General features: G+C 37.7%; 1 protein-coding gene across 2 annotated transcripts in view; it reads left to right on the top strand.

Moving 5' to 3' along the window:
- The window catches only part of LOC102513007 (serine palmitoyltransferase 3-like), a 150,784-nt gene that overhangs the window by 3,760 nt on the left and 123,352 nt on the right, over positions 1 to 23,672 (top strand). For both annotated transcript variants that reach the window (XR_004313106.1, XM_032461816.1), the window contains exon 2: positions 13,521 to 13,703. Coding sequence is in view for 1 of the 2 variants with exons in the window: in XM_032461816.1 (XP_032317707.1) it covers positions 13,521 to 13,703 (183 nt within the window). In the remaining variant the exon portion in view is untranslated. The remainder of the gene's footprint in view (positions 1 to 13,520; positions 13,704 to 23,672) is intronic.

The following is a 23,672-nucleotide window of genomic DNA, read 5'->3' as shown; positions in this document are numbered from 1 at the left end:
ATATAATCCTTAAAAATTCCACTAGTGTAGATTTCAGGGAGACATTGCTACCAGGAACTAATCTGTCACCTCTGAACTACAGGCAGAAAGGGTGAGAAGAATAAGGAGTCATAGTTAAGGTCCTATTTTCTCATACACATTTAGGAAGAATGATTCAAGGAATCTTGGATCTTCTTAATTCAGACTTATTTATATTTTTTAAAAACAGTAGATGGGTCTTACATCTTCTTTTCCCTGAGTGGTTCTATGAACACTTGATCCTGGAGTGTGCAAGTCTGAGGAACAATTATGACCCAACACTTTTAATAGATTTCCCTGACTGGCCCTGATTTCAAATGTTAGGTGCCAAACTGTCAAAGAACCGACACTGTTTTACAGCTCAAACTTCATCTGGTAGCATTCATGTAGCTTGGTCACCATGATTGTTGTCCAGCTGTGGTACAACTGGGCCTTCAAAAGTTGCCCAGGAAAATGGCCACATGCAAGTCACGACCCGTTACCCCCAAGTCATCCCTGACTGTTCTTCCTCTGCCATGTGGAGCTTGGCCTTTGGAAGTCAAGGGCCCTTTAAGAAGCTGGTAGACACTGTCACAGAAAAGTGAGTCTGTCTGTATTAGAAAATTTTCCATGTAGAGGGTTCATGTCTTCCCAGACTTTCTATGATCCCCAGGTTAAGAACCTCAGTTCTCACAACCCAGTTAGAAAAAACAGTAAATCAGCTTTTCCAGAGAAGATAAATTCATAATTTGATGTTCCAAGGAGAGAAACCAACACATAAGCCAAAGTGACTCAGACAACAAGCCCACATGTGTTATCCATTTATTTAAAAATTGATATTAGAACTCTGCATTCCACTTTACATTTGTAATTCTTACTATAAAATTTTTATATACTATAAAAAATTATACTATACTATAGTATAAATTATATTATACTATATAAAAATTATATTATACTATACTATATAATATGGTATATAAATTATACTATAGTAAAAATTCTTTTACTATAAACTTATATCCTCCCTTAAAACCTTGAGTAAATCTGATCTCCACAGAAAGATATTTCTTTCTTGGTGACTTTTCACACCCCAGGGACCCTTCAGGATTTCCCAGGGAACTGCTTAAGAAACAATGATATCCAGAAGACCATGGGCCTTGACATCAGCTAGAATTGGGTTTGAGTTTTAGTTTTGCCTCTTAATAGCTGTGCCACATGGGGGAGGTAGCTTCATGTCTCTGAGCCATTCCTCACAAGGCAAGGGGAAGATTAAATGAATTGCATATGTAAGGCTCCCAATAGCTATCACATGTGGAGTAGAGACCCAATAAATGGCAGCTATTATCAATTAAAGTTAGCCTGCAGCTGCCTCTTCCTTCTCTACTGCTATTATACATGAGTGTTCAGGACAGTGCCTGGCATTTAATAGGCGCTCAGTAAGTGACAGTCTTAAAGCCTTGAATGCCCTCATCCAAAGATGGGTTCTCAATCCTCATTTTCCTTGGCCTGTCAACAGCACCTGACACAAGTCATCACTCCTCCTTCTTAAAGCACCTTCTTCTCTTGGCTGCCAGGTTATGACCTTCCTATATTACTAGCTGTTCCTCTGCAGTTTCTATTCCTGGTTTTCCTCTTCTCCTTGACCTTTGAACAATGGAGTAACCCATTGTCAGTCCTTGTATCTTTCCTCTTTTCTAACTGCATATCTCTCATGAAGATCTGACCTTGTGTCTTCACTATATGTATACGTGTGTGTATACATGTATCTTACATATAAAATATATACATGTATATACACATATATGTATATAATTTACAACTGCCTACTTGACCTTTTCACCTGAATGATCAAAAGCATCACCAGTTGAACACATCCAAAACTGAGCTCCTGATACTGCCTCCCTCTGTCCCAAACCTGCTTCCCTTATAGCCTTTCCCATCTCAGTAAATGACACCTCTGTCCTTTCAGGGGCTCACACCAAGAACCTGGGCATGGTTCATGATTTCTCTCTTTCATTCTACAGTCAGTGTGTCAGCAACTCATGATCCCACTTTCAGGCACGTCCTAAATCTGACCACTCCTCACCTCCCCCACAGCAGCCACTGTGGTCTCAGCCACCACTACCTCTCACTTTGATTGTTATGGGAGCTTCATGCCTTTTCCTGGTGCACTGGTTATTCACTGCTGTATAACAATCCATCCCAGCTCAGAGTGGCATTAAACAACCACCACTTTGTTATGCTCATGGGTTCTGTTGGGCAGGAATTCAGAGCAGACCATGGGGCTGCTCTTCCCTATTCCATGGTATCTGGGGCCTCAGTTGGCTGGGCCTTGAATGGCTGGACCCGGAGATTTGCCTGCAAGATGGCTTCCTCACCCTCGTGTGTGGCACCCAGGCTGGGATGGGTGAGAAACAGGACAAGCCAGGACTGTGGACTGTGCGCCCCATGTGGCTTCTCCAGCAGGAAGGGCTCCTCGAGAGTTTCCTAGAAAATGAAATGGAAATCTCATGGCCCTTTATAAGCTAGCCTCAGAGGTCAGCATCCACCCTGCTCTATAGGTTGAAGAAGCCCCAAACATGCCCATCAACTTCAAGGGGATGGAACCATCCCACATCCAAATGGGATGATTATTAAATAATCCATGGACATGTTTTAATATTGCCATACCCCACCTCCAACTCCAAGCCTGGAGTCAGCGAGCATGATTTAAGCAAGCGGAATTTTTGGAAGGAGATAGAAATAGAAGTCAAATACTATTAATTAATTCAGATGATTCTATTGCCTCTTAGCAGGAGATGAAATGTGCCTGGATTAGATGGATAATGACTAATATCTCAGGGTATGTAGACCTGTCATGTGGTTATAATAAAATTCTGCATTCTCAGGGTTGAGTGTCCAAGAAAATTCAGTATAATCTGCTTTCACATTTGTGACCCTGTATATGAGATTTTTAAAAAAAAATTATTTAAGAAACTTTTGTATCACACTCTATGCTAAGAACTTTATAGATACAAACGTATGTGATTTTTACAATTTTCTGCATTTGATACTGTGACTATCCCCATTTTTTTATATGAGGCAACTGATAATACAAAAGTTAAGTCAATTTGCCTAAGATTAAACCTCTAGTTAATAGTGCAGACTAGCCCAGGGTTTGTGTTTTTATCACTGGAAAAAATGCCTTTCCCTCAAACATTTTATTGTGATCATTTGCAAACTTACAGAAAAATTAAGAGTTCTACAATGATTACTCATATCCCTACCACCTAGATTCTACAGTTAACATTTCATTATGTTTATTTCATCACATGTCTATCCATCTGTCTTGTCCATCCCTCTATCCAGCATATAGTATTTTTCTTTCTCTTACTGGCTTACATCACTTAGAATGACATTCTCCAGGGACATCCATGTTGCTGCAAATGGCTTTATTTTATCTTTTTTATGACTGGATAGTATTCCATTGTATAAATATACCACTTCTTCTTTATCCAGTCATCCGTCGAGGTACATTTAGTTTGTTTCCATGTCTTGGCTATTGTAAATATTGCTGCTATGAACATTGGGGTGCAGGTGTTTTCTGAAGTAGGGTTCCTACTGGATATATGCCCAGGAGTGGGATTACTGGATCATATGGTAAGTCTATTCTTAGTCTCTTGAGTAATCACCATTCTGTTTTCCATAGTGGCTGCACCAAACTGCATTCCCACCAGCAGTGTAGGAGTGTTCCCTTTTCTCTACACCCTCTCCAGCATTTGTCATTTGTGGACTTTTGAAAGATGGCCATTCTGACTGGGGTGAGGTGATACCTCATTGTAGTTTTGATTTGCATTTCTCTGATAATTAGTGATATTGAGGATTTTCTCATGTTCCTATTGTTCATTTGTATATCTCCATTGGAGAATTGCTTGTTTAGGTCTTCTGCCCATTTTTGGATTGGGTTGTTTGTTTGTTTATTAAGTCTTATAAGCTGTTTATATAGTCTGGAAATCAAGCCCATGTCAGTTTCATCTTTTGCAAATTTTTTTTCCCATTTCTTAGGTTGTTGTTTTGTTTTGCTAATAGTTTCCTTTGCTGTGCAAATCTTGTAAATTTAATTAGGTCTCATTTGTTTATTTTTGCTTTTATTGCTATTGCTATGGTAGATTGTCCCAGGAGAACAATACTGAGACGTAAGTGAGATAATGTTTTGATTATGTTATCTTCTAGGAGTTTTATTGTGTCTTGTCTTATGATTAAGTCTTTAATCCATTTTGAGTTTATTTTTGTGTATGGTGTGAGGGAGTATTCTAACTTCATTGATTTGCATGCTGCTGTCCAGTTTTCCCAACACCACCTGCTGAAGAGACTGTCTTTATTCCATTGCATGTTCTTGCCTCCTTTGTTGAAGATTAATTGACAAAAATTTGTGGATTCATTTCTGGGCCCTCTGTTCTATTCCACTGAGCCATATGTCTGTTTCTGTACCAACACCGTGCTATTTTGATGACTGTAGCTCTGTAGTATTGTCTTAAATTTGGGAGGGTTCTTTCTCCAGCCTCATTCTTTTCCTTCAGAAATGCTTTGGCAATTTTGGGACTTTTCTGATTCCATATAAATTTTAATATGATTTGTTCTAGTTCTGTGAAATATGTCTTGGGTAATTTGATAGGGATTACATTAAAACTGTTGATTGCTTTGGGAAGTATGACCATTTTAATAATATTGATTCTTCCAATCAAGAAGCATGGGATAGCTTTCAATTTTTTTATGTCTTCTTTAATTTCCTTAATCAATGTTCTATAATTCTCTGTGTATAAGTCTTTCACCTCCTTGTTAGATTTATTCCTAGATATTTTATTCCTTTGGGTGCTATTTTAAAGGGGATTGTTTCTTTACTTTCTTTTCCTGTTGATTCTTTATTAGTGTAAAGAAATGCTACTGATTTTTGTACATTAATCTTGTATCCTGTTACCTTGCTGAAATATTTTATTAATTCTAGTAGTTTTTGTGTGGAGCTTTTAGGGTTCTCTATATATAGTATCATGTCATCTGCATATAGTGACAATTTTACCTCTTCTTTTCCAGTTTGGATCCCTTTTATTTCTTTTTCTTGCCTGATTGCTGTGCTAGGACTTGCAAGACTATGTTGAATAGGAGTGGATAAGACAACCTTGTCTTGTCCCAGATTTTAGTGGGAATGTACTATACTGGCTGTAGGTTTGTCATAAGTAGCTCTTATTATGTTCAGGTATGTTCCTTCTATACCCATTTTGGTGAGAGCTTTTACCATAAATGGGTGTTAAATTTTATCAAGTGCTTTTTCTGCATCTATTGAGATGATGGTTTTTGTCCTTTCTCTTGTTGATGTGATGTATTACATTGATTGATTTACATATATTGAACCATCCTTGTGTTCCTAAGATTAACCTAAATTGATCATGGTGTATACTCTTCTGTGTGCTGTTGGATTCTATTGCTAATATTTTGTTGAGGATAGTTGAGTTTGTGTTCATCAGTGATATTGGTCTGTAATTCTCTCTTTTGGTAATGTCTTTGTCTGGTTTTGGTATCAGTGTGATGGTGGCTTCATAGAATGAGTTTGGAAGTACTCCCTCCTTTTCAATCTTCTGTAAAAGTATGAGAAGGGTCGGTATGAGTTCTTTGTATGTTTGGTAGAAATCCCCAGTGAACCCATCTGGTCCTGGACTTTTATTTGTACAGAGTTTTTTTATTGCTAATTCAATTTCATTTCTAGTGATCAGTTTGTTCAACTGGTCAATTTCCTCTTAATTCAGTCTTGATGTTGTGTTTTCATTGCTGTTTATCTCAAAGTATTTTTTAATTTCTTTTTTTTATTTCATCATTGACCCATTGGTTTTTTAGTAGCATGTTGTTTAATATCATTCTGTTATTCCTTTCTCCTTTGTTTTTCTGTAGTTGATTCCTAGTTTCATGGCATTGTAGTCATAAAAGATGCTTGAAATACCTTCTATCTTCTTAAAATTGTTGAGGCTTCTTTTGTGCCCAAGTACATGATCTATCCTAGAAAACATTCCATGTGCACTTGAAAAGAATGTATGTTCTAATTTGGGGGGATGTAATGTTCTGAAAATATCAACCAAGTGTAGTTGTACTATTGTGTCATTTAGTTTCTTTGTTGCCTTATTTATTTTATGTCTGGAAGATCTGTCTAGTGATGTTAATGGGATGTTAAAGTCTCACCATGATTGTATTCCCATCAGTTTTTCCCTTTATATCTGTTAGTAGTTGCTTTATGCATTTAGGTGCTCCTATATTGGATGCATATATGTAAATGTGTGTAATATCCTCATCTTGTATTGGTCTTTTAATTATTTTTATTATTATTATTATTATTATTATTATTATTATTATTATTATTATTATTATTATCATCATCATCATTCTTTATGGGCTTTGTTTAAAGTATATTTTGTATGAAATTAGTATTGCTGCTCCAGCTTCCTTGTAATTTCCATTTGAATGGAATATCTCTTTCCATCCTCTCTCAAGCTGTTTGTCCTTTTCCCTAAAGTGTGTCTCTTGTATGCTGCATACTGTTGGTTCTTGTTTTATTATCCCGTCTGCCACTCTATGTCTTTTGATTGGAGAATTTAGTCCATTAACATTTATGGTAAGTATTGATAGATGTATGTTTATTGACATTTGAACTTAGTTTTGCTGGTGATTTGGTATTTTCTTTGTTCCTTTCTTTTTCTTTTTGTGGTTTGATAATTTTTCTTTGTATTGTTTTTGTTTCTCTTTAGTTTTTGTGACTCTATTGTAAGCTTTTGGCTTGTGGTTACCCTGTTTTTTACATACATTAACCCATTACTATATCTGTTTCTTTTAGACAGATAGTAATATAAGCTCAAACTCATCCTACTGAGAACAACAACAACAACAAAAACTCCATATTTTCTTGCTCCCCTCTCCTACCCTTAATGAGTGATGTCCTCTTTTACAATTTCATATTTATTGTGTTGTAATTCATTGTAGTTATCGCCTTTCCAGTTATGGTTTTCTCCTTTCTGTAGGGTCCTGCTTTCTTTCTATGTAGAGTAGACCTTTCAATATTTTTTTTAGCATAGGTTTAGTTTTGCCAAATTCTTTTAGTTTTTGCTTGTCTGTGAAGTTCTTTATCTCTCCTCGTATTCTAAAGGATAGCTTCATCAAACAAAGTATTCTAGGTTGCATCTTTTTTACATTCAGGACTTTGAATATATCTTGCCACTCCCTTCTGGCCTGTAGTGTTTGTGTAGCAAAATCAGTTGAAAGCCTTATAGTGGTTCCCTTGTAATTCAATCTTTGTTTTCTCTTGCTGCTTTTAGAATCATTTCTTTATCTTTACCCTGGCCATCCTGATTATAATATGGCTTGATGTGGGTCTGTTTGTTTTTGTTTTTGTTTTTGTTTTTTCTGCTTGTTTAGGACCCTCTATATTTCCTATACTTGGTTATCTGACTCCTTCTTTAGGTTTGGGAAGTTTTCAGTCATGGTTTCTTCAAACACCTTTTTAATCCCCTTTGCTCTTTCTTCTCCTTCTGTGCCCCTTATTATGCATAGATTGGCATGCTTTATGTTATCTTATGTTATACTTATTTTTTTTCATTGCTTTTTATTTGTTTTCCTCTCAGCTGTTCTGATTGGGTGATTTCTGTTTTCCTGTCTTCTAAGTCATTTATTCATTCCTCTGCATAGCCTTCTTTTTACAACCTTAGGTCAGCACTCACCTCAGGAATTGAGTTTTCCAATTTTAACTGGCTCCTCTTTATCGTTTCAATTTTCTTTTTGACATATTTTAGTTCCTTCAGTATTTTACTCACTCCTTTTTTGAAATCATGATCTAGTAGACTATCAAGGCCTATTTCATTGATCATTGTTTCAGGGGATTTCATGGGAGTGGTTCCTCTGCTTCTTCATTTTACTTATATCTCTCTGGCACTGTGGATTATGGAGTATCATTTATCTACTCTGGTCCTGAAGGGGTTTATTTATTTATTCATTTATCTAAAGTGGCTGCAGAAATAAAACTAAAAGAAAAAGAAATTTAAAAGATAAAAAAAAAGTTGGAAAACAGAATATAATCCATAACAGAAGAACAAAATGAAGAGAAATAAAAATTGGGCTGAGACAAATTTTTAAAAACTTAAAAGAAGAAATAAAGATTTGAAAACAGAGTATAATCAATAATAGAAGAACAAAAAAAGAAATTAAAATGAAATTGAGATATATGAAAATAATAATAAATATTTTAGTAAGAGAAAGCTTCACACAAGCATGAGGAGAAACATGAATGTGAATATTAATAAAATATTTTAAAATAAAATTTTAAAAGGGATTAAAAATAGAAACCTAAAATAATTTTTAAAAAATTAAAAAGAAAAAAATAGTTAATGTGTTCCTGTAGACACTCTGAGCTCTTAATTTTGTTGAGAGTTCCTTATTAAGTATGAATGTTTTCCATATCTTCTTTTGATGCCTTTTGCCTGTTAGCCCTTTTGTTTGGGGTGTGGCTGGTATTCTGGTAACCAGAGCCTGCCCTGGCTATTGAGTGAATGGAACCTTCTTTTTGTTCTGTGGTTGTTGTTGCTCCTGCCCTTGCCTTGCTGTGCAAACTCTGCTCCTTGGTTCCAGAGGCCTTCCAATTGTGCCCCTGGTCTGTGCTGCTCCCAGTGGTGGTAGGTGGGTGGGTCACACCCCCTCCCAACACCAAGTCCTTGCTGTGCTCCTGCATGGTAGTTGAGCAGGTTCCTTACCCACTCAGTGCTGCTCCTGCTTCACATCAGGTTTGTGCTCAGTAGGCCAGCTGGAAGAAAACCAGCCCTTGCCTCTGCTCTGTGTTCATTTGTCTTAGAAGAGTGAGATCTCAGAGACACAGATGCAGAAGGCTTCTATTTGCCTGGGGCTGTAAACAAATCTCAGTCCAGCCTATGAGGTTTCAAAGCCCATAGGTAAAGATTAGGTTTTGAACCTACCTCTGCCTGGGATCCCGGCACCTAAGAATATGGTGGCTGTGGCTGAGACCCTGCTCTCTTCTCCGTAGAATGTGCCAGAAATAGTGCCACGTTTCTGCAGAGACAAAGGCTATGGCTCCCCTCTCCCTAGTGCACACCGGCAGTGTTGCGTTGCTTTTTTTTTTTTAATATTTTATGGGAGACCCAGGCTGTTCTGATATGTATACCCTCCCAGCAGCAGTGCACAATACCACCGCAGTCCCCTGAGGTTGCCTCTGTAAAGTTGGCCTGAGTCCTCCAGCTTGGGCAGCCTAACCTGTCCTACCCTGCTGATTTGTGTCTAGGGCTGGGGGTTGCAGGGACCCTTTGTGCCCCTTTAACTTAGTTCTGTTGGTCAAGGGCAGTTCTGTACAAGTCCAAGCCTCTGAGGTTCTCCCTCTGTCCCACTGACTTCTCTGTTGGAAAGGGGGAGACCCAGCGAACAAGCACTACTCCTCCTTTGCCACTCCCTCCCCACAGGACTGATCCCACACTATTTTCCTTTTTCTTCCTCCTTTTTTCCCTTGTCTCCTACCAGATTGGTGGCGTATCTTGTCTTTTGAAGAAGGTGATGTACTGTCAAAGTTCAGCAGGTGTTCTGATTGGATGGGTGGGTCCATGAATGTCAGGCTTGGTGTATTCGTGGAGGAGGGTGAGTTACGAGTGTCCTTCTACTCCATCATCTTGGCCCTTCTCCCCAGGATGGTCTTGATGTCTTGCAAGTTTCTCTGTTATATGTGCTGATGTGACATTGCCATCCTCTAAGTCAACCAAAGGGGTAAATTTATGAACCACTAAGTCAGGGTTCTGAAGTCACCCACAATGGGCACCCTTCACTCACCCTTCATCTATGGCGCCCTTACAAGTGGGGAGTCCTGAAATTCAGCCCCAAACTTCCTGCTCTTCTTTTTATCTTGTCCTTTATCACATTCACCTTCAACAGTGATGCACATGGGCCTCAGAGTTGTTGAGGCCCAGATCTTCTATTTCAGTTAGGCCTCTACCTTTTTCCCATGTTTCTAAGTGCCCAGCAAACATGTCCACTTACAATCACGACTCCAACTCAGCAGATCACATGTATTTTCATTGTCTTCCCCACCCCCATAAGCAGTCCTCCTTCTAAGTCCCTATTTCTTCTTACCAATATTAAGATGATGCTCTTTGAAGATACTTCTATTACCTCTCCCTTGACCTCACACCTATCAAGTCACAATAATTTATTAAATCTGTTTCATAAGGATTTCAGATGTTTTTGCTAGAGTCTGAACACATCTAGGAAGAAAGAAAGCCCCTTGCATATCCCCATGTTGTGGAAAGAACAAAGAGGTGGTTTTTAACTGGGTCAGGAGTTCATCAGGAAAATTGAAGAGAGATGCTGTCCAAAGTTCATGTGCAGAACAGAACCAAGGATGAGAGCCAAAGGTTGGCACTAGAATAGGAAGATCACCATCCATCAGACCTATAGGACAGGTGTGAGGACCTGGAGGGAGGTCAGGAAGTCAGGAGCAGGGACAGGGTCTGTCTCGTTCATCTTGGAAACTAGCATGTTGCTGGTTCATGGAAGACATCCAGTAAGTGCCCTATATTCCCAAATACACAGCATTTGTTATACCCTTGCCTTCACCTTCCATTCTAGACCTCATACTGAGCAATGCTCTTTCACTTTCATCATTTTAAACCACCAGGTAGTGTTTGGGGAAGACACGTTCAACAAAAGCAACATCAGTTAATGTTAGTGTGTGTTGTCTAGAGAGTAATCTGATATAATGGATAAATAAAGAGTCAAGGAATTTTAATAAGATTTAATAATATTTTGTGGGGTTTTAACTCAACAATTCAAGTGTAAAATGTCATTATGAAAAGGCTTTTAAAAAATTGCCTTAAAAACAAGTAATATAGATAAAAAATATTCATCTACCTGATAGATTTTGTTTTTTGACAGTCACATACTTTGTGGTTTCTGATAAAATTCCAGTGACTAAGTCACACAGAGATTCCAAAAATACTGCATCTCAAATAATGTAGAGGAAATGAAGGCAATTTAGGCTAGTAAACTGTGTTGGTGGAAACAGTGCTTACAGTATTAGAATGGGAAAAATAGTATTTCTAATTAAAATAATTTTATACAATATATCACTCTAAAATATATGTGTAAGCTAAGTTAATAAATTAGATATTAGTAGACATTTGACAATTTTGAATAAATCACTAAAAGTTATACATTCCAAGTGATCAAAACACTTCTTAAGGATCATCTCATTGTGAAACTGGGAATCCAATGATTGCATTATATTTGTTGAGTGAAAAAAATGAATGGATGTGTAAATATTTATTAAAGACAAAAACTTCATTAGTAGCATTGGGATGATTTATTTACTAATGCATTGAGCAAAATTTGCACTACTATGTGCAAATCAGTTGAATAGGAGTAAGAATGGTTTGATATTAAAAGTCTACTTTCTACTAGGAAAAAAGAGAAAAGCAGCTTAAATTTTTGCTATGAAAAATTTTAAATACGTAGAAAAGCCAAAAAAAAATCACCCATATAACCTCCATCTAGAATCAACAGTTATTAGCGTTTCCCCTAAATTGCTCTTTGTATATGTTTAATTTTTGATGAACCATTTGACAGAAAATTATAGCTTCACCTTTCTTAATACTTCAGTATGCATCTACAAAGATTAAAACATTCTGCCACATGACTATAAGGCTATTATCACTCCTAACAAAACTAAAAATTCCTTAATAATATATATTTCCAGTACACATTTGGATTTCTACGGTTTTTGAAATAAGTATTTTTACTAGTTTTTTTTTTTTTGCCAAAAACAAAAAAAGAGGATCGAATGAAAGAACACACAGTACACTTGCTTTTCTCTTAAGTCCCCTCCCCAGTTCTTTTTTCCTTTTTTCCCCAGTTTGATTGAGGTATAGTTAATAAGCAAAAATTGTATGTATTTGAGGTGCATCATGTGATTTGATATACATATACATACTGTGCACTAGATCCCTAGAACTTCTTCATCTTATAACCGAAAGCACTTGTACTCTTTGATCAACATCTCCCCATTTTCCCCACCCACCCCATCTCAGCCGCTAGCAACCCCCATTTTATTCTGTTTCTGTGAGTTAAGCTTTTTAAGATTCCACATATAAGTAAAATCATGCAGTATTATTCTTTCTGTGTCTGACTTATTTCACTTAGATAATGTACTCTAAGTTCATCCATGTTGTCACAAAAGACAGAATTTTCTTTTGTGTGTGTGTGGCTGAATAATATTCTACTGTGTATGTGTCTACGTGTATAAAAATCACATTTTCTTTATCCATCCATCCATCAATGGACACCTAGGTCATTTCTGTATCTTGGCTATTGTGAATAATACTGCAATGAACATAGAAGTGCAGATATCTCTTAATGATATTGATGTCATTTCCTATGAATATCTACCCAGAAGTGGGTTTGCTGGATCATTTGGTAATTCTTTTAATTTTTTGAGGAATCTCTATACTGTTCTCCATAATGATTGTTACAATTTTCATTCCCATCAACAGTGCACAAGGATTCCCTTTCTCCACATTCCTAACCAACACTTCTTATCTCTTTTCTTTTTGATAACAGCCAAGCTAACAGGTGTCAGGTGATATCTCATTTTGACTTTGATTTGCATTCCCTGATGATTAGTGATGTTGAGCACATTTCATGTACCTTCTGGCCACCTGTATGTCTTCTTTGGAAAAATATCTATTCAGGTCCTTTGCCTGTTTGTAATTGGGTTATTTGGCCTTTTTGAGTTGTATGAGTTATTGATGTATATTTTTGGCTATTAACCCTTTAACAGATATGTGTTTTCAAAAATTTCCTCTCATTCTGTAGGTTGCCTTTTCATTTTGTTGATCATTTATTTGGCCATGCAAAAACTTTTTATTTTGACGTAGTCCCATTTGTTTATGTTTTGCATTTAAAAGCCAGACTAGTTGTAATATAGAAAGTCACACATTGTGGATTATCTGATTGTTTCCTCATGAAATAATTTACCTGATATTTCTTTTGAAATGGAAATTACATATTAGAACTTGACTAAATTCAGGTGAAATATTTCATCAGCGTATTGAATATTAGATCATGATAAGACCACAGAGTGGTGAGTTGTTCTAACATCTGTGTTGTAATTTGACCACCTGGTTAAGGATGTAAACCCAGGTTTGTGATTGGGCAGTAACCTGTAGGGTGATAGTTTGGCATCTTGTGAAAGCCCTATTCCTCATTAACTTTTTACTGAATGGATTCAGAGCCTGTTGATCACTTTTGCATGAATCAATTATTTCAACAGGAATTGTAAAATAAAATGACATTTTTGATTAGCCTCTTCAATGATCAGTTTCTAGTTTTCTCCAGGGAGCTTTTACAATCTTAAATATGTTCTTTGAAATGTAAAAGGTTGAAAGTCCAAAATTTCAAGTATCAGAGTTTATTGTAATGGGAGAGTGCTAACCTTCAATTTTCTTTTGTCTTTGCAGCAAAATGGAAATTCCAATTTCTATAAGCCAATTGTTGAATCCTTTGAGGAAGCACCTCTTTATGCTGTGATTTTAACTTATATGGGATATGGAATTGGGACGCTGTTTGGCTATCTCAGAGATTTTTTGAGAAACTTGGGAATAGAAAAATGTAATGCAGCTGTAGAGCGAGAAGAACAAAAGGTACGTATGAGCATCTTCTTGGATCTCTGTCAATGCCTGTTGTTCTCTGAAGTGTTCTCACTGTGGTGATGCATGTTCAGGTCCTAAAAAGAGTGACACACTCAGGAACTACTCAGGGTAAATCCTATTACTCTGCACCCTCTAGACACTGTAAACATCCCCTGTGTATTCATGGACTTGTTTTTGTTTTACACATATTTATTGAGCAACTACTATTTGCCAGATTGAGCTAAGGAATTCCTTATACATAATTATATTTAATTTCTATAATAAGCTCATAAGATATATATTAAATATAATTTTTAAAAAAATTTCTTTTATTTTATTTATTTTTGGGAGATGTTGTTAGGTTTATTTATTTATTTTTAGAAGAGGTACTGGGGATTGAACCCAGGACCATGTGCATGCTAAGCATGTGCTCTACCACTTGAGCTACCCTCCCCCTAAAATACCATTTTAAAGATGAAAAGTAAAAATATGAGTGAGGCACATGAGTAGGACTGTATTCTGATCTTCTAGTTGTAGGTTGAGCAGTTGTAGGTTTATTTATGTTCTATTCTGGAGTAGAAACGTGTGTTTGAATGAAATGTGAGATTACAATTTCATTTAGGTCCAAGTTTCTCACGTCTGACACTATTGACATTGTAGACTGGCTAATTTTTTGAAGTGGGAGGCTGCTCTGTGCATTGTAGGACTTTTTGAATAGAATCCCTGGCCTCTACCCACTAGAGGCAATAGGCACTCTCCTACATACATGTGATAATCAAAATGCCTCCAGACATTGCCAAATGTCTCATGGAGTACAAAATCACTCTCAGTTTAGAACCAGTGATCTAGATACTTTCAGTAGTTAACCTGTAAAAGTCTACATCATCCCCTTTTCACAGAGACAACCTGGAAAACATTCAGAGATCTGGGAAGAGCCTGTGTCTTATTAACATGTTTTCCAAAATTGATTTGAATGATTTATGATGCTATGAACTTCTTTTTCCTAAAAATTGCTTTGGAATATATGATTGTGGGCATGGATTATCCACATGATGGAGACTTGAGCACATCTAAACAAAGAACATAGTTGAGGCATAAACTTCCATGAAATGAGAAAACCTCAAATGCTGTAAATTAGTGACAAGCACCCACGGTAAGATAAACTCTTGTTACAGTAACACAACCATGAACAAATGGTGTAGAACACTTATTTTGGAATTCTCTTAGATCAGGTGTATTGCCTTCAGAAGGAAATCAGGTCCAGTTTTATCATTTGACTCTCTCCTATCTTTACCTGGTATTTGAGCACATGCTCTACACCAAGTAATGAAGGCTAATAGGGAAGAAACAATAGGTCCCTCCATCAGAGAATTTGAAGTCTGGTGTGTAAAAACAGACTCACAAGCAAAACAAATGATAAAAAGTGATGATAAGGAGGAAGGTGATATAAGAAACAGAGATCCGTGCCTTGTGATTCACTCAGGAAGTCAGAAAGGCATGATGCTGGGGCTTGAATGGTGAGCAGGAGTCTATCTAGTGAGCAAGGGTGCAAAGAGGACACTCTCAGAAGAGGGCAGTCTTTGTGCCAAAGCATTCCTTTACTCATTAGTCAATTCAAATTTGTTTTGAGCATGGGTTTTGTGCCAGGCACAGTGCTAAATGTGGGGATATAAGAATAACCAACACAGAAATGGTTCTTGCCTTTAGAGATTTAACTATAAAAAAACAATTGCAATAGAATTTGATAAGAGGTAACACAGAGGTAAGTAGATGACATCAAGGAAGCAAAGAAGAGAAACATTTAATGTCATCTTGGTATTCAGTGAAGGATTCTGGGAAGAAGAGGAAATTAAATAATATCTTAAGGCTGAAGAGTAAGTAGTAAGGTAAAGGGTGAGGCAAGATGTGAGGGAAGGAGTCTTTAAGGATAGGAAATATGGTGCAAAATAGCTAAGAAGTAAGAGAAAGCTTTGTCCACTTAAGGAACCAAGGAATTCTAATGACCAGAATGTTGCGAGTGAGAGTGGGAGTATGTGGGGAGAAAGATTGTTTGAGAGGGAAGCAGGAACCACACTACAATGGGTTTTTATAAGCCATGGGCATTTATTATAAGAACAATGAGAAGGCATTGAAGGATTTCAGGCAGAGGAATGCAGATTTGCAGATTAGAAAGTTTGTATTCCGTGCCCTATGAAAGAGGTACTGCAGGAGGACAACAAAGGGACCAAAAAAGAAGCTAAGAGGCTGATGCAGAAATCCAGGTTGTAGGGAAAATTCTAGCTAAGGGCTTGGGCTGTGCCCAGGGTAGTGATCATAGGGATGATGATAATATACAAGGCCAAAAGATGTTTAAGAGTTTGTTTAGGGATGATTGATTTGACTTGACGAATTAGGGAAATGTACAAATCGAAGACCCCACTAGGTTTATGACTTGGACAGCTGGGTAGAAAGAAGGTGTTATCATTCATTGAGATGGGGAATAGAGAAGGAAGGGTTGGTTGGAGGGGGAAAGTGGTCAAATCACATTTTCACAAATTGAGTTTAACGAATTGGCAGCTGGAGATAGAGGTCCAGAACTCACAGAGAAAATTCTCAGATGGGCATCATGGCAGCTTACACATATCTGGCACATGTTAACAGTCGTCAAAGCCACCAAAGCCGATGAGATTTCCCAGGGAAAGTCTGTACAAGGAAGAAGAGAAAGGATGAGAAGAGAACAAACAACTTTAGAGAATTTAATAGATGTTAGAGATGGAATTTCAAATCAAGACTGGAAGCAAAGTGACAATAAAAAGCCTTATAATCATCTAGGGAAGAGATAATTTGTACTTCATCTGGGGAAGAAGAAATGAAGTAAAGGAACTAATTAGAGATACAGGAGGTAGGATCAACAAGTTTTGATGCTGGAATGTATGGAAAATAAGCAGAGGGAGGAAATCAGGATAACCCCAAATTTCTAGTAGGGTCAGACGTAAGAATGTTTGCAGCACACCAGTCATGACAGAATGGTCCTGTACTTGGCAAAAAGATAGCCACAGACACTTTTGAGGATATAAAGGTCCTTTAATGATATAGGATTGTAATGTTTAAATCAAGCTGGAGACAACCCAGCGCACTTCCAGAGAAGAATGCAGTTTTCCCAGATCCTAGCAGAGCTGATGTTGAAACTGGAAAATTGGAATGAGAAAGCAAGTTCCTTTGGCCATTCTCACAAGGATCTCCACAGCCCCTCCCTGCCACCAGCTGGTCTGTTCTAGAAGCTCTCATCACCAGTCTGTCTGCTCCCCAGGCACAATTAACTGGTGCACAGTAAATCAGCACATTCTAGAATACTTACTGGAGCACAGCATAAGTCAAGTGTACATTACTCAGGTGTAACATGCTTGGCAGGAGTAGGCTTCAAATCTGCCATCTATTTTCCAACCGATTGCAATATTTTTGCTCTATCAGCCCAGCAGGGCTTGTCACTTTGGTTTTTCTAAAACACTTCTTACATTTCAAGTAGAATGCATGTGTGTGTGTGTGTGCGTACATATACACATACATGTGGCAAGCTTGTTGTCAGGGAAACAGGCTCTGAGATGGAAGGCTGAGGGCTGAGAAGTGAGTGGGTGTGCTCCTGGGATCAACACTTGGACACCTGTGAAGAAGTGAAAGAGGCAAGATGTGGCAGGTGAATTATGAGACAGTCCCAGCAGAGGCCTCTGGGGATCCCACAGGGCTCTCTGGTGATGGGAGTGTCCTTCAGAAGCATTCTTAGTTAAAGGAGAGGTGAAGCCTTCCATGATGCTAGATGGGGCTGCCATCAGAGCGGGATGTGATCTTGAGCCCGGCAGTCCCCTGCAGTCAGCTGTGAGGCTCCACGCTCCCCTCATCTGGGGTCAGGGTGCTTGAGTTCTGAATAACAGCATGTACATAGTGCACAGCTGTCTGTACCGCAGCACCTCTCAGTATTGCCCCAAGAGCTGTAGAACTACCTCCCAGGAAGAAGGCATTGCATTAAATAGATCTGTGTCTCATTTTTTTAAACAAAATAAGCGATTTCCATCTGTTTGATCTCTGTGAGGTAGAGGGCATTAGTCCACTGACTGATAGACACACCTTTTATACGACACACTTGTTATTTTGTGTTCTTCCCTTTTGAGCTGCTTTTTAGAGATTGAGGCCTTTCAGAGTAACAGGGTCTAACAATCTGCAATGGCTCCAGTCATGTGTACTTTTGGTGGGACTTGGCCACCAGAAACCCTGGCCTTCAGACTGGCCTTCTCCTTTTAATACTGCCCCCAGTCCTGGACTTCTTGCTGTGTTAACAAGCTGTCTTAGGCACATCCTGAAGGCTCTTGCTTGAAATGTGGACTGTGCTGCTTTCAAATGACCCCTGGTTCTTTGTAGCAAAAATGAGTGTTATTCTAATCTAAAATCCTGTTATTGTGTATGCAGAATAGATTGTCCCATCAGACAAACCAGCCCTGAGCAACGTGACACCAGGACAGAGAGCACATCCAGGAAGGGCTGGTGGAGAGGAGCTCACGGGTGTTTTACAAAGATCGTCACTGGATGCTCTCATGTCCTGTGACACTCGTTTACTCTGCACTCATCCTTTCCATTTTTATTTTGTTTTTCACGAAGTTGTATAGATTTAGTGTGCACAACAGGATGTTTCAATGTACACGTACGCAGTGAACTGGTTACTGTGGTCAAGCTCATTGACATGTCCGTCTCCTCACTTCTTTTTCTTAATCGAATAGAAGAATTTATGAATCCACGTTCCCTCTTTTCTCTCTCACTGTCATGACTCCTCTCATACCAAACCAGCCATTCAACTGAAGTGTTGCCCCAAATGTAGTATTTCTTTTTGCTTTTTCATCCTTTTGATTTCTAGCCCAAACATCCAGTAATTGACTCCAAAACATAAAAGCCCTGATAATCCTCTTTATCTGAATCAATTGATATCTGATTCACTCAGTTTTTACTGAGTCAACCAGTAATGCTAGTTAAAAGGAATAGACAAACCAAAATATTCCTCCAGGATAAGCACTAAACAGAGTACAGAGAACACACATCCAAGATCCCCTGTTGCCTCCCTGGACTTCAGAGGTAACCAGAAGACACTAACAAGGGAAAGGACAACACAGACAGATACAACGTTAAATATTTTACTTAAATTCTTCCTTTAACCCTTCAAAGGCAACTCTAGAGTTGAACTGCCCTTTATTAAATATTTCTAGATAAATTACTTTCTCAGTGATATAATGGCCCAACTTTGTTTAATCCAGAAGAGGAGGTCAGCAAATATAGTCAAATGAATGTCAAGCATCATCAGAGAATTTAAAAACTTCAAGCAGCAGTCATGTTTCTCAGTCCCTACGGTTTGATGGCAGGTTGAGCACGACGCAGGCCATATGGCACCAGCCTGATGTAAAACATTTCAGTTGCAATTCCTTGTTCACATTAGATCCAGATTATCCCAGTATCCCTACAAGTAAATTCCAAACATTACTGGTCCATCTCCAGAGATTGTAACTCTCACTTGAAACAAAGGGGATTCAAGTAAGTTATAGCTGTAGAAAATTTTCAGATAAAGTTCTGAATGTTTTGCATGAATTAAAATTGGTCTTTGAAATCCACACCGGGTATGTGAAGTAACAGCAGGGTTTGCCCAGATGGTCTTTCTTCCGAGTGATTTGAAGGATGGGGTTTATGAAGGTTACTGAGTGTGAGGTGTGGTTTTGTCCAAATCAAACAGATGGCCCCAAAACTGGCCTTCCTGGTTGGATCTGGGTGGGTCCAAAATGAGAGGGTTTCCCTAGGAACTGAATGTACAAGCCAGCAGCTTGTGGGTGGTCATACTATGTGATTACCTTCAACACCTCCAGTCTCTTCTCACCTAACAATCAACATGGTTTTTGTTAAACCTAAATCAGTTCACAAGGCATCTCTGACCAAAACCTCTTAATGTAAATTTATGTCTCTTATGAAAAGCATATAGATTTATTTTTAAAACAAATGTGAAAGCTTCTGTATTTTAATAATATGGTCTATGAACAATTGCTTAAGTAAACTGTAAGAATTTGCTGGTTTTTTGGGGGTCAAAAACAGTCATACATTGATAATTCCACATGGTTAAACTTTATATTCAATTACTGATTTGTTTAAATTATTTCTGCCATCTTTATATTTTACATTCACATTTTCTGTTGCTCATTTAAAAGTTTTGAATTTTAAATATTTTTCCTTTTATAATTTTGGTACATTTGATTGAGTTTTCTTTGTTCTGCATTTTTTCCTCCTTGTCACTGTTAAGAAGTTATATATAGTATATCCCCTACTATTTTTTTAATGGTTCTCTTTGAATACTTCACACATATATTTAGAATTTAGGTACCATTATTTAGAAATTAGAGTCTTCCCCTGACCAGAAGAAGTTCATAAAGTTTCACTTTCTTCCTCCCACATACTCATTCTCCAGGTTGTCATTTATTTATAAATTTTAGTTTCTGTTTCTTTATAGTACATATACAGAACTGCTTGGGCTAACCCATATTTTATCAGTTTCTTCATTCACTGTTTTTTACTGGCATCTGTCTTCCTCCATAGTTATTTCATTGTTTTATTGAGGTACATGCTCAATTATCACAGAAAAGGCCTGTGGGAGTGCAACTCATGACTCCTTACATATATTAGAATGTCTGTATTTGAATTTCTCATTTGGTTGCTGGCTTGGCTGAGTATAGGATTTTAAGTTCAAAACAATTTTCCCTCATAATCTTTCCCACCACTGCCACCTAAGAAAATTCTGAAGCAATCTAATTCTGATTCCTTTGTATATAAACTGACTTTTCACCTTCTCTGAAGACTTTTAAGATTCTCCCTTTATCCTTCTGAAATTTAACCAGGATGTAGCTTGGTATGGGTTTTCTCCTATTTGCTCTGTTCAGGAGTTGAGAGAACACTTATATCTTGGGAGTCAAACCTTTCTTCCTCTCTGGAAGCTTCTCCTCCTCCTCTTTCTTTACCTTCTCTTCCTCCTCTTCCACCTTACCTTCTCCTCCTCCTTCCTTCAATCTTGCAAGTCTGATTAAAGACACTGGACCTGGATCTGCTCGTCATAGCTTTTGTATCTCTTTCATATTTTCTTTCCTCTGTTCTTTGTCATTATGACCTGGAAAGATAGTCAGCTGATTATGCTGGTTAATTAATTTCATTCTCTGCTGTCTCCATTATACTTTTGGACTTTTAACTGTTTTAAAGGATGCACTGTTTTGTTGTGTCTTTCTAAACATGTTACTTATGTAGTTTTAATTCTTTTCCTGTTTGCTCTATTAATCGTTTATTAAATGTTAGTTCTGTTTATTGAATTTGGTGCCTCATATTGTGCTATTTTCCTCAAATAGCGATGACATTTTGTTTGATGCTCATTTTTGTATTTAAGGGTTCTTATTTGCTTACATATTCAGCTGTCTTGAGTGACTGTAGAAGGGAAGTGGAATGAGTTGCTGGGGCCAGCGGCTTTCGTTCTTGCTGTGTGGGTGTCCCACCTCTCTACACAAGGGCAGTGCTCTTTCACTGAGGTCTTGCCACCCAGCACGGTGCTCTGTGCTGTGGGCAGTGCACCTGCTTCTTACTTATTAACCCAATGAAAGGAGGACAAAGAGGTCTTGGTTCCCAATGGATCACCTGGGGTATCAACTTCTTGTTGTCATTGACTTTTGGCTTTAAGATTCCTGCTTCTGTTCACACCAGTCTTCTCCATAGATGTTATAGTGCTATGATTTCCTATGGTCTTATTTCTACACTAATCAGATCTTATTTATGTTCTATCTTTTATGTTACTTCAATATTCCTGATTCATTGATGATAATCTTAACTGTCTTTCTAAGCATTTATAAGTTTATTTTTTGACAATATCTACTTTTTGTCATTTCACAGGTCTTTTAGGTAAGTGGTAGAATACATACAACACAGAGTCTGTTATCTTTATTCAACCTCCCCTATTTTCTTAATATGAAAAATTAATTTAGCCGTCTTTACTTTGTGTTTCTCATTCCTCAAAGAACTGTTTATAAGACCATTATCCTTTCCAATAGAAAAGAAAACAAACAAACATATTTTATCATTATTCTAAGCTCAGCTCTGGTAAGAGAACCAGCTGTTTTTCAAAAGGAAATGATATAAAATGAGATCTTAGGTGAGAAGTGTCAATGTAGACACAAATGACAAACTGTATTTTATAATGATTCTCTCTTTATCTACAAATCCACAATTCTGCTTGCTATGGAATGAGCATTTAGTTAAATCAAGTAAAAAGAGTCACAAATTTGGTAATATTTTTCACAGTAGGACATAGATATGTTATCTTCACTTCCTTTTAAACACGTAGTCCTACAGCATGGTTTATTGAAAAAAGCATTGGTTATATAACTGGGTATAATTTCCATTTCATCCACTCAGATTTTCTGGCTTCCTATTGATTTGTCTATAAAAGTTGGAGACACATATGTGTAACATTTAGAAATTTACCAATTACCGCATATGCAAGGTGGAAAAAAAAACGAGTGTTATATTGAAGAAAACAAAGCTACTTTTGAGGCTAAATTGCTAGGCTTTGCTGAACCCTCATTTACCCTATCTCAAAAATGATTGTGTCCTTGTGGCTGGGGTTCACTGTCATATCTAGCCTTTTGTGTAAGGAAGAAAACTAAAGATGGTAAGTAGGCCAAATGATAAATTAAATCTACAGATGGATAAAAATATGTCGTATTGTAATGCTTCTGTTTTTACAATGTATAATCCAGTTTCGTTTTATGATATAGTTTTTTTTAACATTTTTATTGATTTATAATCATTTTACAATGTTGTGTCAAATTCCAGTGTTCAGCACAATTTTTCAGTCATTCATGGACATATACACACTCATTGTCACATTTTATGACATAGTTAAAATGCTATGGGAGGCTTACCTGAGACTAGATTTCAGTGACCTTTGGAAGGTGTTGACCGCTCCTGAAGAAATCTCACTGGTGCTTAAAGGAATGCGTCAGGTGAAAAGACATCCACACAGAGGCAGGGAGCCTCACAGGTGCAGGGAAATAGGATGGTGCCCAAAAAGCAACCCTTCCTCCCTGGACCAGATCTTGAATTCTAGAGTTTCCAAGCTCCACCGTCCCTCTCAGGAACGTGTAGACTGCTGAGCTTTAGATTCAGATCTGAGTTAGTGTTCACACCACCCACAAAGAAATGGCTCCATGTGGTTAAAAAACTGGTCCATCCCTTTGTCAGAGAAGATTCAAGTACCTAAATAATAAAAGTTTCTATTGAGTATGGAGATCATTCCCTGGCAGAAAATCTACTCTGACCTTGCAGAATTGGATAGAATCCCTTTGTCTTGCCCTCATAGTATTTATCTCAGTAAAGAGCTAGCTACCCATTTCCTCATAGGTAGAAATTCTGGATCTCTGAGCCAGGAGCAAGATTGGGCAAGGTGGAATTTTTTTTCCCCACCTTCCCTTGGGGAGCCATGATGACACATCTTTGTGAAACATCAATGACGTGAAGCCTCAGATATTTTTCTCGAGTAAGTGCCAAGCTCCTTGTGATGAGTGCATCCTCCTTTGTGGTATGGCCATCTGTGAGGCTTAGTTTTCCATATTGTGCTTCATGTATTTTGTCACCATTGATGTTTTAGAGGGAAGCTTGGACAAACTGGGGCAAGTACCAGCCAGAGGTCACTCTAAAATGACTGTAGAGAGAATGGATGGAACTTGAGGTTGACCTGAGCTCAAGTCACTCATCTGGCTGGGTCTGCTTTTCCACATAAGTCCAATAGTTTGCACTCTATGTTTTCTGTGCCCTCTCTGTCTTGGTGTTTTGAGTATCTTGTGGCTCCATGTCTGAAATTAATTTTGTAGACAGGATATTTTGATTATTTTCTATCCAAAACCAACTGTTTTCCTAAACCAACTGTTAATGTCTCTCTTAAAT

Source organism: Camelus ferus, chromosome 19 (genome assembly GCF_009834535.1).
Source record: "Camelus ferus isolate YT-003-E chromosome 19, BCGSAC_Cfer_1.0, whole genome shotgun sequence".
Taxonomy (NCBI): domain Eukaryota; kingdom Metazoa; phylum Chordata; class Mammalia; order Artiodactyla; family Camelidae; genus Camelus; species Camelus ferus.
This window is presented reverse-complemented; position numbering and strand designations above follow the sequence as displayed.